We start from the raw sequence: 16,225 nt of genomic DNA, 5'->3' as shown, positions 1-16,225 counted from the left end.
AAAGAAATAGCAAGCAAAGAGTTGAAACTTAATGAAGAAAAAAACAAAAGGAGAGAAGAAAGTAAACAAAATGTCAAGAAAATCAAGTAAACTGATGCAAGCTACTCAAAACAGTCTCAACAAACTTTGTTTAAAACACTTGAGAGAAAAATGTCCTAGGACATTAGTGATCACAGGTCTAAATTAATTAATAAATATATTGCAGAAATGATTGCGGTTAATATTCAACCTTTTTCTATAGTAGAAGACATCAGATTTCAAAGATTGCTAAATTATTTATGTCCTAACTATTGCATTCCAAATAGAAAATACATTTAAAACTCTGTTTTTCAAAATATATACAACAAGGTCAGATAAAATGTCCATAAAGAAATAAATGATGCTTCATACATTTTATTTACAACGGATGGATGGGCATCTACCAACAGAAAATGCTTATTTGTTAGCTTGACAGTTCATTGGTTAACTAATGAATTTCATCAAAAATCAGCAATTCTTCGGGTTTGTCAACCCAATGTATCGCATACCACCAAAAATATAAGTGAAGCAATTCAAAATTCTATGAATAACTTTCTCATTCCAACTTCAAAGGTACATTTAGTTGCTAGAGATAATGCAGCTAATATGGTAGCTGTAATAAAAGAGGCAGGTTACAACAGTTTGCGGTGTTTTTTACACACTATGCAACTTGTGTTGAATGACGCTGTATTTGCCCAGATACATATTAAAAGTATATCAACAACTTGTAAAAATATAGTAACCTATTTTAATCATTCGCCATCTTCTTTTGAAGCTTATCAAAAATATCAAACTCATTATCATGTGCCAGAAAATAGGTTCAAACAAGACATTACAACAAGATGGAATAGTCAATATTTAATGTTTCAAAGAATTTTTGAACAGAAGTGTACTTTGATCCCATTTTGTTGTGATAATGACAACTCTAAACTTAAGTCACTGGAAAACAATGAATGGATTATTTTAGAAAAATTACTACAACTTTTAAAAATGTTTAATGATATAACAAATTTGTTAAGTGAGCGTAAAGCAATTGCATCTGCTATAGTTCAAACTGTACAAGTTATAAAAACCATGCTGGTTCAAGCTGAAAAGTCTCCCTTGTTTTTAGGATTAGAGAAAACTTTAAAAGAATGTGTAAAAAATCAGCGAATAGAAGATTTGCAAAATATCTCAATGACAAAAATCTCATTTTAGCCACATTTTTAGATCCAAGCTATAAAATTTTCTAAATAAAGAAGCTGATAGTTATTTTGAAAAGATTATTAAATGGGTTGTAGATTGCTCAAAAAGTCTTCAACAAAAAGATCATATGAAATTTCAACCTGAGGTCAGTTTGTCATCAAGTACAATAAATCTAGATTTCGATTTTTCAAAATGCTTTGAAAATTTTATTAAAAATAAAAACACTTTAATCGAAAACACATCAATATCTGAAGTTCTGCAAGAAATAGAAAGCAAACACTTTTTAAAATTGAAAAATGAGAGGAACAGTTTTTATTTTAAAATTAAAATAAAAACCGTTCCTTTAAAATTGTATTTATTTTTTGGAAGTTTTCATGAATAAAAAAACTAAAAAATTTAAATTATTTTAACTAAGTTTTTATAATAGCTTTTAAAATAAAGCTTTGGCTCTGATTTATGTCTAATTATTTGTTTACAAGTTCTGATTCCACAAAAAGTTTACATGATTTATAAATGTATGGTTTTATATTTTCAAAAATTTTAGTAATTAGTTAATCCATCATTATCATCCTTTTCTTATTCATCAGCATTGGTATTGGCATCGGCCAAAAATGTGCAATCGGTACATCATTAATATATATATATATATATATATATATATATATATATATATATATATATATATATATATATATATATATATATATATATAACCCTCGGAATTAGGAAAAATAATCTGTGTTTGTGTGTGTATTTTTTATAACTTTTCTTTCATGGTTGTAATCACTAATGTATTTTCGACTATAAGGTCCTCAGGCGTAAAGCCCTTGATTTTCTGAAGATAAAATTTCTGAATTTTTTCTTTTTTTAAAGAAAGTATAAAATAAATTAATAAAATGGCATATACATACATACATACATACATACATACATACACACATACATGCATGCATGCATGCATGCATGCATGCATGCATACATACATACATACATACATATACACACATAAATATATTTATATGTATATATATGTGTCTCTATGTATATATATATGTGTGTGTATGTATATATATATATAATGTATATATAAATATATATATATGTATATATATATATATATATATATATATATATATATATATACATATATGCATGTATATATGTATATATATATATATATATATATATATATATATATATATATATATATATATATATATATCTTTTTATTGATACAGATGTAGTCTTAATACAGATATAGATACAGGGGTGGTATAGATACAGGACTTTTTGAGTTGCCTGTTGCTATTTTTTATAAAAATTTTTGCATTCATCGCCGTCAAAGCACATGCCGATATATATATGCCCTCAGATTTTCAATTGAATTGGAGCTTATTTTATCAAAAAAACATGCGCTCTTTTTTATGACAACGAAGTATTGAAAAATATAAAAAACAATTTACAGATACTTTAAAACCTTTGCTTTTAAATGTGTTGTAATCATTGAGATCTTATTTGTTACAGGAGCTCAAAAACTATTGGTATTAAATATTTTAAAGTATCGCATTGTAATTAAATTTAATTTTAAATTGTGCTAAAAATTATTTAAACTAATATAAAAATTTTTAATAGAATCTAATTTCGGTATTTGAAAAAGATTATATTTCCTAATAATTTATTTCTTGAAACGATTTTATACTCAACATAATCTTTTGTTTGTTTATCACAATTTGTTTATTTATTTTAATTTTTACATATTTAATGTAGTATTTTTAATAAAGATTATAAACAAATTATAGATAGATTTTATCAGTTGCCAATAAGATATTTATAAACATAATTTATGCTCATAAACATATTATGTCAAAAGAACTTAACACGATATTGAATTAATAAAAAACAAAAAATACTTTTGTGAAAAGAATTTTTTTAAACAAAAGCACTTCTACCTTTTTGTAAAAAAATTATAAGTTTGATAAAAAAATTATAAGTTCCTTTCGCTTATAATAATTTATAATAATCTATCATGGGTACACTTATATTTTATGTAATGAATTAGTTAGCATGCGATTGGAAAAAAGCTTCTTTTATAAAAATTGCAAAACTATTTTACATTCATTTGAATCTAAATTTTACACTCAACGTTTTACTACTTTCCATTCCTTCAAAACTAAATTAAACTTTTTTTTTTATAAAACAACTTGTTTTTTTTTTTAAATTTCTCAGTTGCGGTTAAATGCTTTTTTTTACTACCTAATATCACATAAACGATGTTAAAAGATAATTTAAATATTCCAAAAGAAAAAGTTTTTGCCTTACTGAACATTTTAGACATTTTTGAAAAATGCAAGCTACATAACACTTCTTAACAACGCCTGTCAAAGTATAATTTTGTTGGCAAATTTAGTTCTATTACTTCTCTAAATCCTTAAATAAAATTTGTAAAAAAATAAAATAGTATTTTGTTTAAACAATAATACATTTTAGTTTTTATTTAGGAAGTATTTAAAATGCATTTAAACGCTCATACAATTTTTATGTTCTAATTATTAATAGAAAATGTGGAAAACAAACTTTGACACTGTAACTTTAAAAGTAAAACTTGAAAACATGATCACACAGGACCAGTGACTTTGAAAGTTTTTATAATTTTAGATGGTTACTTTTCTTTTTATCAAATTCTTGATTTAAAAAAAAATAAAAATAGAACTGACAATAAAAATCAATAGTCGCCTTTCGGGCGACTTAATTGCGTCAAAGGAATATTTTTAGTCACCCTACACAAAGTTCTGTTGTCTGGTTCCGTTGGGCGACAACGGTATATACATATATATATATATATATATATATATATATATATATATATATATATATATATATATATATATATATATATATATATTGCTGTTTTATTGTACCAAGTTAAGATACTAAGTCTCTTGTTCGTTTGAGAGTGATCAATATAATGTTAAATGTTTACAAAATAGATCAGTATTAATATATAGAAAGTTTGGTTATTTGAAAAAATACAACTTTAAGATGGATCTTAAAGTTTCATGCCCTTTGGTAATCATCAGCCATATTTTATTCTTTAAATTAAGAAAAAACTGTTGAAAAGTACAAAATAAAGATATTAACAGAAAAAACGATAACAAAGCAATAGAATGAGTTCTGGCGTCATAACAAACTATTTTTAATTAGAAAATTGCTTAATCACATGTCAAATAGGGCGTGAAGAAACTTGTTTCAATGCCAGCTCTTGGATATCATTTCACTTTTTTTGTTTAGCAGGTTTTGATTTTTGGAAAATAGGCTTTCATATTTTTCATTTATGCATAGTTAGCAGGACTTTGCAGTTGGGTTGTAAGCATTGCACTGCTTAATTATTTTCCATTTAATAACTGGATTTAAAGTTGCGTCTTTTAATTTTTAAGATTCTTTTGATAGTTCAGTGTCATTTTTGTATTTAAGAATGTTAAATGATTTCATATGATTGACATACCTAATTTTGATTAGCGTTTCGCTTATACCAATGTAGAATTAGTTGACAGGAGTGTTAGTAAGATTATCGAAACTTGTATTAGCTTGGTATACAATGTTTTTTATTAGAAATTGGTTTGATAAAGGGCAGGTAGTTTTATTAAGGCAGTTGCAGTTGGTTTTAGGTGGAATTTTTGGTATGAGGTAAATTTAAATTAGGATGGTATGAAAGTCTGTGATTAAAACCTTTTAATTTTAAACCCCTTACATTACGTTTTTTTTTTGCGTTTTAATCACAAACTTTCGCACCGCCTTAATTTAAGTTTACCTCATACCAAAAATGGTAAATGCAACATCCTTTAGTTTAACCCTCCATTCAAGGAGGGTTAAACCAAATGATGTTGTGTGAAATAACCAAGAAGCCTTCCTGATGAACCTACTGATGAAGAAACAAGCTGTTGAAGAATAAAAACTAGACAAATGTTTTTACTAATTTGTTATTGCACATGTGAATATATATATAGGGGTGTACCCTTCGGTTTTTTTCCAGTTGCCCAGCAGACAACTGGAACAGTTTTTATTTCTCATTGTAGTTGTCCGCTATGATAATCAGTAGTCCAGTGTAATAGTTTTTTTTGGTATTTTTTTGTGGGTGAAAATACTGAAGAAAAAAAATTTAAACATCTGACTACTAAGATATGTCTAATAAAAAACAGTTTATTTAAGAGTAAATTAATTAATTTACTAATTAAATTAATAAAAGATCTTCATTTTTGTCGTAGTCAATATTTGTTTCGTATCGTTTCTTTTTGGCAATCTTAACAAAGGCTTCATTACATGAAGCGAAAAAGTTGAATGCCAAAACCGCAAAGAAACATTTTATAAATAGAAAAATATTCTATTATTCACTCTCAATCTTCAATCAAATTTAATTTAGTTGAATGTTTAAAACATAATGTTTTTAATGTTTTAAACATTTTTCATTATAATAGGAATTGTTTGTTTTTTTAGAAAAAAAGAACTTTCACTTTTTCACGTGCATCATTAATTGCGTTCTAATAATGATTTTTCATGTGCATTTAAATAATGTTTTATATTTTGTTAATTTTGTTTGACAAAGTTAAAAAAAATGTATTTTACTAATGAAAAACAAAAGAGGTTCAGTGTTATTAATGATTCATTTGCCCATTCATGTGATTCAAAATGTAACTATATAGTTTAAAAAGTGACACAATAGCATTTGGAATTGAAAGAATATGTAGTTTTAAAACTCATTTTAATTGAGAAGAAACGTGCTTCAAAATGCAACAACAACATATACAGTACAGTTCTCTTCAAAATACTAAATCACGTGTTGGCTTCTTTTTATTAAGTTAGGTAAAATTATATAACGCATCGTAGCGTACTCATTATTAAACGATCAAACCATTCTATGAACATACTTTCTTTAACTTTTAACTCGAATTTGTTAGATGCCAAATCTAAAACAGAAAAACACTTAATACTTAATTGCATGAAACAATTTTTATTAGATAAAGATGTTTATAGATATGAGACTTTTTATCTCTCTTGTAATGTTCAGATATCTGGGTTTTGATTTTCAAATTTGAGTTAAAATTTGAGTTGATTTTTCAAATTCAAGTTAAAACTTAAAAAAGGTATGTTCATAAAATGGTTAAAACCTGGTATGAATAAACAGGTTTACCATGTACAAATGACACTTTCCATTTAGCTACTATTTTTTATACATTGTGTATCTTTTTAACCTATTCTTTTGTTATTTTCCATTTCTTTAGTATAACATGGTAAACTTTTTAATTGATTTTATTGTATTTTTGTAATTATATTATTACTAGTTTGTACAAGAATAGTTATATTTTGTATTGTTTTTTTTTTAACACCTTTATAGGTATTTTAACAAATTTTAAATATTTAATTTTAACTGAAGGTGACTAGTGTTATTCAAAATATGTATTGATTTTTATTAATAAAATGGTTTAACAAATTAAAAAATTTGTCTTGTTTATGATATTATATTTATATTTATATTTATATATATATATATATATATATATATATATATATATATATTTATATTTATATTTATATTTATATATATATATATATATATATATATATATATATATATATATATATATATATATATATATATATATATATATATATAGCCAAAGTTAACTTTTTAAATGTTTATCTGATTAGTTTCCTCAATTTTAATTTAAAATAACCATTTTTATTGGTTTTGCATCGATTTTATCAATTTTAAACACAAAGAGTTTTTTTTACCACAATCGGTCAATATAAAATTACTATAGGAATATATATATAAAGAAAAACAGAGAGAAAGAACTAGCTTTAATTTTATATTATACTTCATGATTACAGGTATTGTAAGGTGATTTTTTATTTATTGCTTATAATTTTTGTTTTATATTCAGCTTTAGTGTAGATACAAGCATATTGTTTGCTTCATCGCAATTTGAAGATCCTGAGACACTACTTTTTAACCTGGGGTTTTGTCCAATGAACAATTCATCAATACCTGCAAGATTTTTTGAACAACCTTCGGCTGCATTAGGAATTGATGTTGAAGCTATTCATCGCTCAATGGTTTTGTCAAATGAAGACATAGTAAAAATCTTATTTTTGCGTAGTGTGCTAATACATACAATCTTATTAAAACATTTTTTAACCGTTTTTATTATATAACATATTAAGTAGTTTTATTGTTATATATTACAGTTTATATTTTTTTTATGGCTAGTTTAATATATGATAAAATATAAGTATAATAACCATTATAAATCTGTATTATATTTAATAATAATTCAAAAATTTTTAATCAAATTTTTTCAGTATGTTCCTTCAATAGATCAGTCTCCATTTAATCCAATTTCTCACCCACGATTCAGTGAAAGTAGTGTTGACATAACATCAAACTCAAGTGATAATTTTTTACCTCCACATATTCGAAAGGTACTCTTTTACGGCAACAATGAAAATGTTCCTACCATCCAAGTATCTCAAGATCGGTCAGTGACACCATCCTCTGCAGGTAGCAACAGAAAGAAACTGACTACACTGGAAGAAGTACCAGAACCAAGTAGTAATCGTGGAAGTTTTGACATGGATAAGCAAAAAATAATACTTGATAATTATGCTTGCAATAACAATCCGGTTGTAGAAAGCCAAAGCGACCTAGTTGAGTCATTAAAGTTACCACTAACTCAAAAAGTATCAATTAGTGATAGAAGCACTTGTAGTTTGATGACTGTTGTTAATAGTAACAATGATGATAATTTAGAAAATTCTTTGCATATGTTTCAACCGATTCGTATAGATGCTGAGTTTGTAAACGAAAAATCTAATGTATTATCTAGTGATGATGTTTTTTCTCAGGTGCCTTTTGTTAATCCTTCAGCATTAGCAGAGACTTTGACTGAGGATTTACCAGAGGTTGTTCCTGAACTTTTATTTAAAACAAATGAGAGTGTTGTATTCTGTTTAGGTGATGAGAAAATTGGTTCATCGCTTGATGTTAATGTAGATTTATTAAATGACATAGCCAGTAAAAGGTTTTTGTTTTCAAAACATTATTCTAAAAGTGTTGACGTTCAGGAATCAACTTCAAATAATAATGCTGTTGGTAAAGAAGCTTTTAAAAGTGATTTTGTGAATGCAGATGCAACTTTGGATAATAACCTGCCGACAACATCATCACCTCAACTTGGTCATAATTTTCTTGGTTTATTCAAGAAGTTAAACATTGATGGTAAAGATGACCAAGTAAAAAGCCAAAATCAGTCTATTTTTGCACAAAGCAACAATGATACAAGAAAAATAAACTCAGTTACACCTAACAAAAAAAATTTTAAAAATGGAAAAAATAAAAGTTACATTTCCTCAGCATTGCATTCATTATCAAAGATCTTGAGTCCAACACATACTCCTAAGACAAAAAATCGTTATGATTCAGGGTCAGCTAGTAGTGATAAAGTAGATGTGAATAAATATGACGATAGCACTGCATCAATATGCTTTGATTCATTTGTTGGAATGTCTAGTTCCATTAATAGTATTGATGAAAACAGAGAATCCAAAGAACTTTATACTCCAGTAGTACATCAGGTCCATAAATGTCAAAACTGTTCATATTTGTTTGAAAATAATGACTACAAGAACCATATTCAAACAACTTTTCAACCCAACAGTTTGTCCAAAATCTCAAACAGTAAATTTCCTTCAAAAAATCTTTTTAAATCTCCTTGCAACGAAAATAAGCCTTTATATTACGAAGTGAAAGATCAAAGTATGGAAAGCAGTGGTTATGAGGAAGATCATTCTTATTCAAAAGAGGATCATTCAAATGTAAAGTGTCCTTTTGGAAAAAATTGTTCTTTAGATCATACACAGAGGAATGTGCACAATGTATATAAAAAAGAAAGTATATGTGAAGTGTGTGAAAAAAATACTCAAGTTGGTGATTTTAATATGAACTTATCTCACAATCATTTTACATACTTGTTAGAACAGATATCTTTGCTTCGTGCCGAGATTTTTGAACAAAATAGGTTACAAACATTAAGAGAGAAGGATCTGAAAGAGCATTTTACAGATCTTATGTTTGATGTATGTATTTTTTGGATCTTTTCTTTATTGGTTTTTTCCTTTTTTATTAAACTCTTTTGTATAATTGTGTGTATATATATATATATATATATATATATATATATATATATATATATATATATATATATATATATATATATATATATATATATATATATATATATATATATATAGATATAGATATAGATATATAGATATATAGATATATAGATATATAGATATAGATATATATATATATATATAGATATAGATATAGATATAGATATAGATATATATATAGATATATATATATATATATATATATGCATACATATATATAGCTATTTATTCATACCTTATTTGTATTATTAGTTTATACTTTATTGATACTACTTATATTTCCTTACTATAAATATATTTTAACTAGATAAAGCTTCAAACAGAAGGTGTTTATTTTGATAATCTCTGTAAAGAAATATGTTTACTGAAAAAATCACTTCAGGTAAAAAAATTTTATATTGCTTTAGTTATTATAAAAAAAGTATTAATATGAAAAAGTATGCTATAATTCATATTATACCACCATCAATCACACATGCTCATCATTCACACATGCTCACCAATATCATTCACACAGTTGATAAATGTATATACACTATGCTTATTACTCACAAAGTTTATAGAAGTACATACACTTTGCTCATCATCCATACAGCTAGAGAAAATTAACAATTTAAATAACTTATTGTTTACTATTTACTTTTTATAGTTTTAAAAATTAAATAGTAAAAAATAAGTTATGAAACCATTTTATTTTTATACAGTTATACTTAATAATAATACTTAATACAGATATATATAATTTTTTTATAATTGAAATGTTAGAGTTCATGCGTGTGTGTATATATATATATATATATATATATATATATATATATATATATATATATACATATAAATATATATATATATATATATATATATATATATATATATATATATATATATATATATATATACATATATATATATAGTATACATACATACATTGCATTTTTTTTTTTCTTTAAGTTATTTTGAATAGCTGCTCTCACATCTAAACATTAAAAAGGGAAAGAAAAAAAAATTAATTTTTCCTTTCTTTGTATTGATCATAAGAAATGATTGGAATATTGTTCTAGTCAATAATCCCAATCATGTCCATTCTAGTCAATAATCCCAATCATGACCATTTCTCATGACCAATACAAAGTTTTATAGTTGTTACTATATATGTACTTTTTACTGTACTTCATTAAAAAAAATCATCTGATAAAACAATGGAGTTTGTTTTTTTTTTCTTACATATTCCATTTATTTTTTGAAGCAAAGTATGGAATTTACATTCTGGATTAAATTTGCTTTAATATATCTGTCTCTTCTTATTTCTTCAAAGTTACCTGCTGCTGCTTCTGTAACCAATTTAACGTGTCTTTCTACAATTTAAGAATGGGGCGAAAAATTATTTAAAGATTATCTTTCCATCTTTTGTATTGCATTTTCAATTAAATAAGTGTTGCAATCCTCTGAAGTTTCTCCCAATTAACAAGATTATGATAATCAACTGCATCAAAATTTAAAAGAGGAATTTTGAATTTCTTTACTTCTTAGAAATTGCCACTGCAAATTTATTTCTCCTCGCTGCTAACTCTTTCATTTCAAAGAAATATGTATTTTTTTTGAATATATTTGTTAACTATAAGTTGAACACTTTCAGAAAGGAAATAGGAGAACTAAGTTAAGGTTTACACAGGTGCATAAACTTGAAGAATTTAATCAGTATTACAAGCTGGGTAGATAAAGCAGTGTTTGCAACATGCAAACGAATTTCAATTTGCTGTTGTCAGCCATGAATGCCAAGAATAAACCAATAGGTCAGGGTCTTTTTTTGCTCGGCTTTCTTTCACTTTGCCTAATTCTATCGCTTTGCATGTGTTATAAAAGTACTGTTGGTCTTTGCTAACACTATTTGTCACAATCTCATGTAGAGCGTTCAGTAATTTATTCTGTCTGACATGTCACAACTCGTGACACTTTGCAAGTGCTTTCCCAATGTTTATAATAAACACAGTCAGTCCAGAAGTGGTGGAATCTAATATAAAATCCTGTTTTATTTTTTTTTTTTTTCTTAATAGTGAATGTGCAGACAAATCTTTGGGATCTACACAGCTCTAAATAAATTTTATAACTAAAAATGAAAATGCTAATTTTAAAAGTTGCTACACCATTAAGTGTTAGCTGTGTTTGCCTTAAGCATACAGGTGCAAGATCAAAGAAGTTGTTTATAGTTTTTAATTCATAAAGTTGATGAAGTCTAACCTGATGGACTTCTCCATAAGCTTACTTCATATAGTGTGTTTGTGAAATTAAAACCCAAATAATGTTGGTTACTGCAAGTAATTATTGCAATGCTGATGAAAATTTCTGTACTGATGGTTTTTTTCCTTGGTGCTGTGGAATTATATCTCATCTTCGTCATGCATCATGGAATTCTCTCTCATCTTCATCATGCATCATGGAATTCTCTTTCATCTTCATCATACATTATGGAATTCTCTCTCATCTTCTTCATACATCATGGAGTTCTCTCTCATCTTCTTCATGCATCATGGAGTTCTCTCTCATCTTCTTCATGCATCATGGAATTCTCTCTCATCTTCATCATGCATCATGGAATTCTTTCCCATCTTCATCATGCATTATGGAATTCTCTCATCTTCTTCATGCATCATGGAGTTCTCTCTCATCTTCATCATGCATCATGAAATTCTCTCATCTTCATCATGCATCATGGAATTCTCTCTCATCTTCATCATGCATCATGGAGTTCTCTTTTATCTTCATCATGCATCATAGAATTCTCTCTCATCTTTATCATGCATCATGGAATTCTCTCTTCATCTTAATCTTTCCTGATTTATACAGTTTACAGTTTTTTAAGTCTTTTGTTGTTTATTTTTTCTTCAACTCTCTTTTTTTTTGTTTCTATTCACTCCCAATTTAATTAGTGGTTGCTTGCAGCAACTTAAACACTGGTTGGTTGCAGTCTTCTTGAGGATGCATTTGTTATATTAAAAAAAAACAATCCTCCATTAAATAAATACTTTTGTTAATTCTAAATATGATTTAAACCTAGAAGCATATTCTATTATGATTTGATCTACTTGTCATAGAAATCATTATCTACTTGGTCTTGAAAAAAATCTCAAAGATGTTCTTGGTTATTAAATTCTTGGTTATTAAATATTGGTTCCAAATTGTTTCAAAATATTTATAGCAAAGTTTCATTTTGAGCATTTTTAATTTGAGATTATTTAAACATTAGTGATAAAAAATAGTAATTTTTTAAAAGTCTTTTAAAGGTTCTTAAAAATCAGAATAATAAGTCATGTTTAAAGGTAAATCAAATTATTATTAATTGTTATAAATACAAGTAGAAGCAATAGTCAAATGAAGTGTTGATATAGTTGTCCAATCTGCTTATTGGTTTTGATATTGGTAAAAAATTTCAATTTTAAATCACTTGCAAGTTAAATTTAATAATTAAATCTCTCTTTCTATCCTTCACTCTATACAAGTTTTATGACTTGGATTTGCAAGGAGGAGGTTTGTGGTCGTACAGCACTTTTTTGTTATTTTCAGATTTTAAACAAAATAAGCTAATTTCAAGAATAATTGAATTTTTAATAGGGAATGTTTTGACAACTCTAGCTTGAATTAAATTATCATTAAATAAAAAAAATAAACATTGTTGTTTGTTAGTTGCAATATATGTGTATATATACATATATTGTTATACTGTGGTCATGCTCTTTGACCTCTAAAAAATCTTAAGCATTTGGAAATCTTGGTTAGTTGACTCAGAAATATATTAACGGTAGATGTGCAATAAGAAAAATGTCGAACTATTAATAAAAGATTAAGATAAGTATTTTTAAAGTTAAAATCAATAACTTTAATAAAAGACTTCATCTCCAAAACATTATTTGTAGTTCCACCAGAATGACATCATATGATGGGGAGGTTGGAATTTTAAGCAAAATGCTATTGTTTATATATGTTCACAGGTTTACTCTGGAGTTGGATCAGTTAGAAAAAAACAAAATTAATTAAAAAGGATTGCCTTAAACAAGCTATCATGATGCAAAAATAAGGAATTAATCTTAAAAACTACATTAAAATATATTGTGAATCACAATGTTTTATTTCTAAAACAATGGTCTGGGATATTTATAAGAACGGGCTTATGAAGCAATACATAATAAATTTAAACCTACCTGGAAAAAATAAATTCAGCACATAACATAGTAAACATCAGGGGAAAAAAAAGCTGTTGTTGATTTTAACACAAGAAATATCACATAATAAAATAACAAAGTATCACAAATAAATTATCACATAATGATAATAATATATTTATTGTTATCATGAGCTTATCTAAGATTTTTTAGTAATTGAAATAGCTAATTTTGCACATATGGAGTATATATCAGGTATTGCACAAACTTTTAATTTTTTTTTATTTATACTAATCTCAAATGAGGATTCTTTACAAAAAAATAGTCGTTATTGAAGCTTGGGAACAAAAGTATCTCTTTGATATTGCCCCCACCAGCCTAAATGAAAAGAATTAGTTTTTTTTTTTTTGTTATGTTAATCAAAATTCATTAATATATATTTCGATTTTTTCCATAAAATCTTTTAGAGTAAAAACTGATGACCATTATTTTTTAAGTTGAAGGGGTTTTATTTTGAATTTTAAATTTTTTTCAAATACCGTAGTGACAAAATTAATCATAAATTTAGAATTGACACAAATTTTGGCGGTCAAGTTTCAGAGCAGTACACACTTCTTTTGAGTGTTCTATATTATTTTTATAAAAACTAAAAGATTGACAGGAACCAAAACTTGAAAAAATATATTCTTGTTGAAATATAAGTTTACTATTAGTTACCGTGTTTTTCATTACTGAGTTTTATAACAGTTAACATTTTAAATGTAACATAAAAAAGATTTTTTATCTAAATTCAAATTTTTTCATTAATGGTTAGAAGAGAAAACAAATGCATTATTTGCATTTGTTTTCTCTTCTAACCATTATCTTCCTATTCTTTTCAATTTTTTTTTTTACGAAGTGTTTTAGGATTTTGTAGTGGCATTTTTTTTTTGATTTTAATTTTTTTTTTGCAATCATTTCCAATATATATGTAAGTTCTATCATAATCTTTTTAATGAAAAAGTGTAAAAGTTCTGCAAAATAAGACTTTGCTTAACGATAATTGCCTCAATTACTTCTACTTAACAATGGTTGTGTTGATAACCTCTACTTAACAATCGTTTTCTCTATAACCTCAGCTTAAAAGGTTCAAAAATGCTATATTCCAAGATCTCTTAGCCTTTGTATAATCTCTGCTTGATCCTGAAACTTTGAGAAAACGTTTAACTTACCCTATTTTCTATTTTTTACATTACTAAAACGGAAACTCCAGAAATATTGCTAATATTTCAATAGATTTTATATTCTCCTTTAAAATTTGAAAAAATGGTTTTGTTTTTGTATGTAACAAAAAAAGGTTTCATATTTCTTCTGCTTTTTGATGATTTTTCATGTAAAAGACTTATGATCGAATATTCAAGAGAAAAATAAAAAGCTGTTCACCATATAATCTTTCACAATATTAATGTTACACTTTAAATATTAAATTTAAAATTTTTAAGTTGCTTTTTTTTTTTTTTTCTTTTGTTATTATTTTTTTATTATTCAGTGCTGTTTTTTTATATTAAGGAAAAAGACTTAGAAATTTTACGGTTGAAGAACGATCGCAGTTCCGATAAAAACTCAAAATAAAGATGTATCAAATTTTACGAGACTTTTTCTTGCTCGTTTTATAAAACTTTTCAGTAGGTTTATATTATATCTGTTTTTGATTTTTTAGTTATTTAGTAATATATTTTTCTAAAGCTTTCCAATATTTTCGTATATAACTTTTAATACTTGATAAATATTTTCTAATTTTGCATCAAATTATTTAATTATAAATTTCATGTGAATAAGTTTATATATTTATATTGGTATTTTTTGTGCTAGGTTTATTAGTTATATGTAAAACATGTTTTGTCAAAATTTGATTGGCTAATTTATAGGGTTTTTTTGTGTATATTTTTTGACACAAGCATACTTACTATTTAAAAAACACACACATTCGCTATTTAATAAAACACATGTAAAAATTTGTATTTTGGATGCTATTAAAAAGTTTTTAGATCAAGCTTGATTCTCGCTTATTCTCTTTTATTATGAGGTAATTTTTATTTTCTTTCCGAACTGCTTGAAATCAGTTTTGGACCAAAATCCTTTCATCATATTTGTATAATTTAGGAAAAAGAAGTTGCTTTGAAAAAAATGCAATTTTTAAATATTTTTGTAGACAATCTATTTCATCAAGATAAAACATAATAAAATGATTTTGTAAAGATATAAAAAGTAAAGATAACTTTAGTACACATTACTCTTCTGTTGTTTTTTTCTGACATTTTGCGTAAACTTAATCCATGAATTTGCTTTTAATCGTACACGTGTAAATCGTGGTGTAAAGTTGTAAGATTTTTCTGACTGCAATTATGTTAATCGGAGTTGATAAAAGGCGGAAATCTTCTCGCCTCCATTTTTCTTTCGCAGCGATTAGCGGGTGCATTCCAAAAAATATTTTGGCTGCAGAATATTCTGGCATTAGCCAGACTGATTTTTTGAAAGCAGAATGTTTTGGAGGCCCCCGCCTTGCAAACCTTAAAAAAAATTAAATTAGTTTCATCATTAAAACTAAAGTTAAAATTTGAAAATTTTACTATACTCTCAGGTGCTCTCTAAGAACT

At 25.8% G+C, this 16,225-nt stretch overlaps 1 protein-coding gene across 1 annotated transcript in view; it reads left to right on the top strand.

Annotated features, from left to right (window-relative positions):
* LOC100200540 (uncharacterized) overlaps positions 1–15,621 on the top strand; it is a 37,646-nt gene extending 22,025 nt beyond the window's left edge. Inside the window, exons 5-8 of the mRNA XM_065799716.1 lie at positions 7,143–7,335; positions 7,561–9,333; positions 9,740–9,814; positions 15,138–15,621. Of these exons, the coding sequence (XP_065655788.1) occupies positions 7,143–7,335; positions 7,561–9,333; positions 9,740–9,814; positions 15,138–15,200 (2,104 nt within the window). The 3' untranslated portion in view covers positions 15,201–15,621. The remainder of the gene's footprint in view (positions 1–7,142; positions 7,336–7,560; positions 9,334–9,739; positions 9,815–15,137) is intronic.
* The last annotated feature ends 604 nt before the right edge of the window (positions 15,622–16,225 follow it).

Source organism: Hydra vulgaris, chromosome 06, assembly GCF_038396675.1.
Source record: "Hydra vulgaris chromosome 06, alternate assembly HydraT2T_AEP".
Taxonomy (NCBI): domain Eukaryota; kingdom Metazoa; phylum Cnidaria; class Hydrozoa; order Anthoathecata; family Hydridae; genus Hydra; species Hydra vulgaris.
Note: the sequence above shows the minus strand (reverse complement) of the source record. Positions and strands in the feature narration are given on the sequence as shown.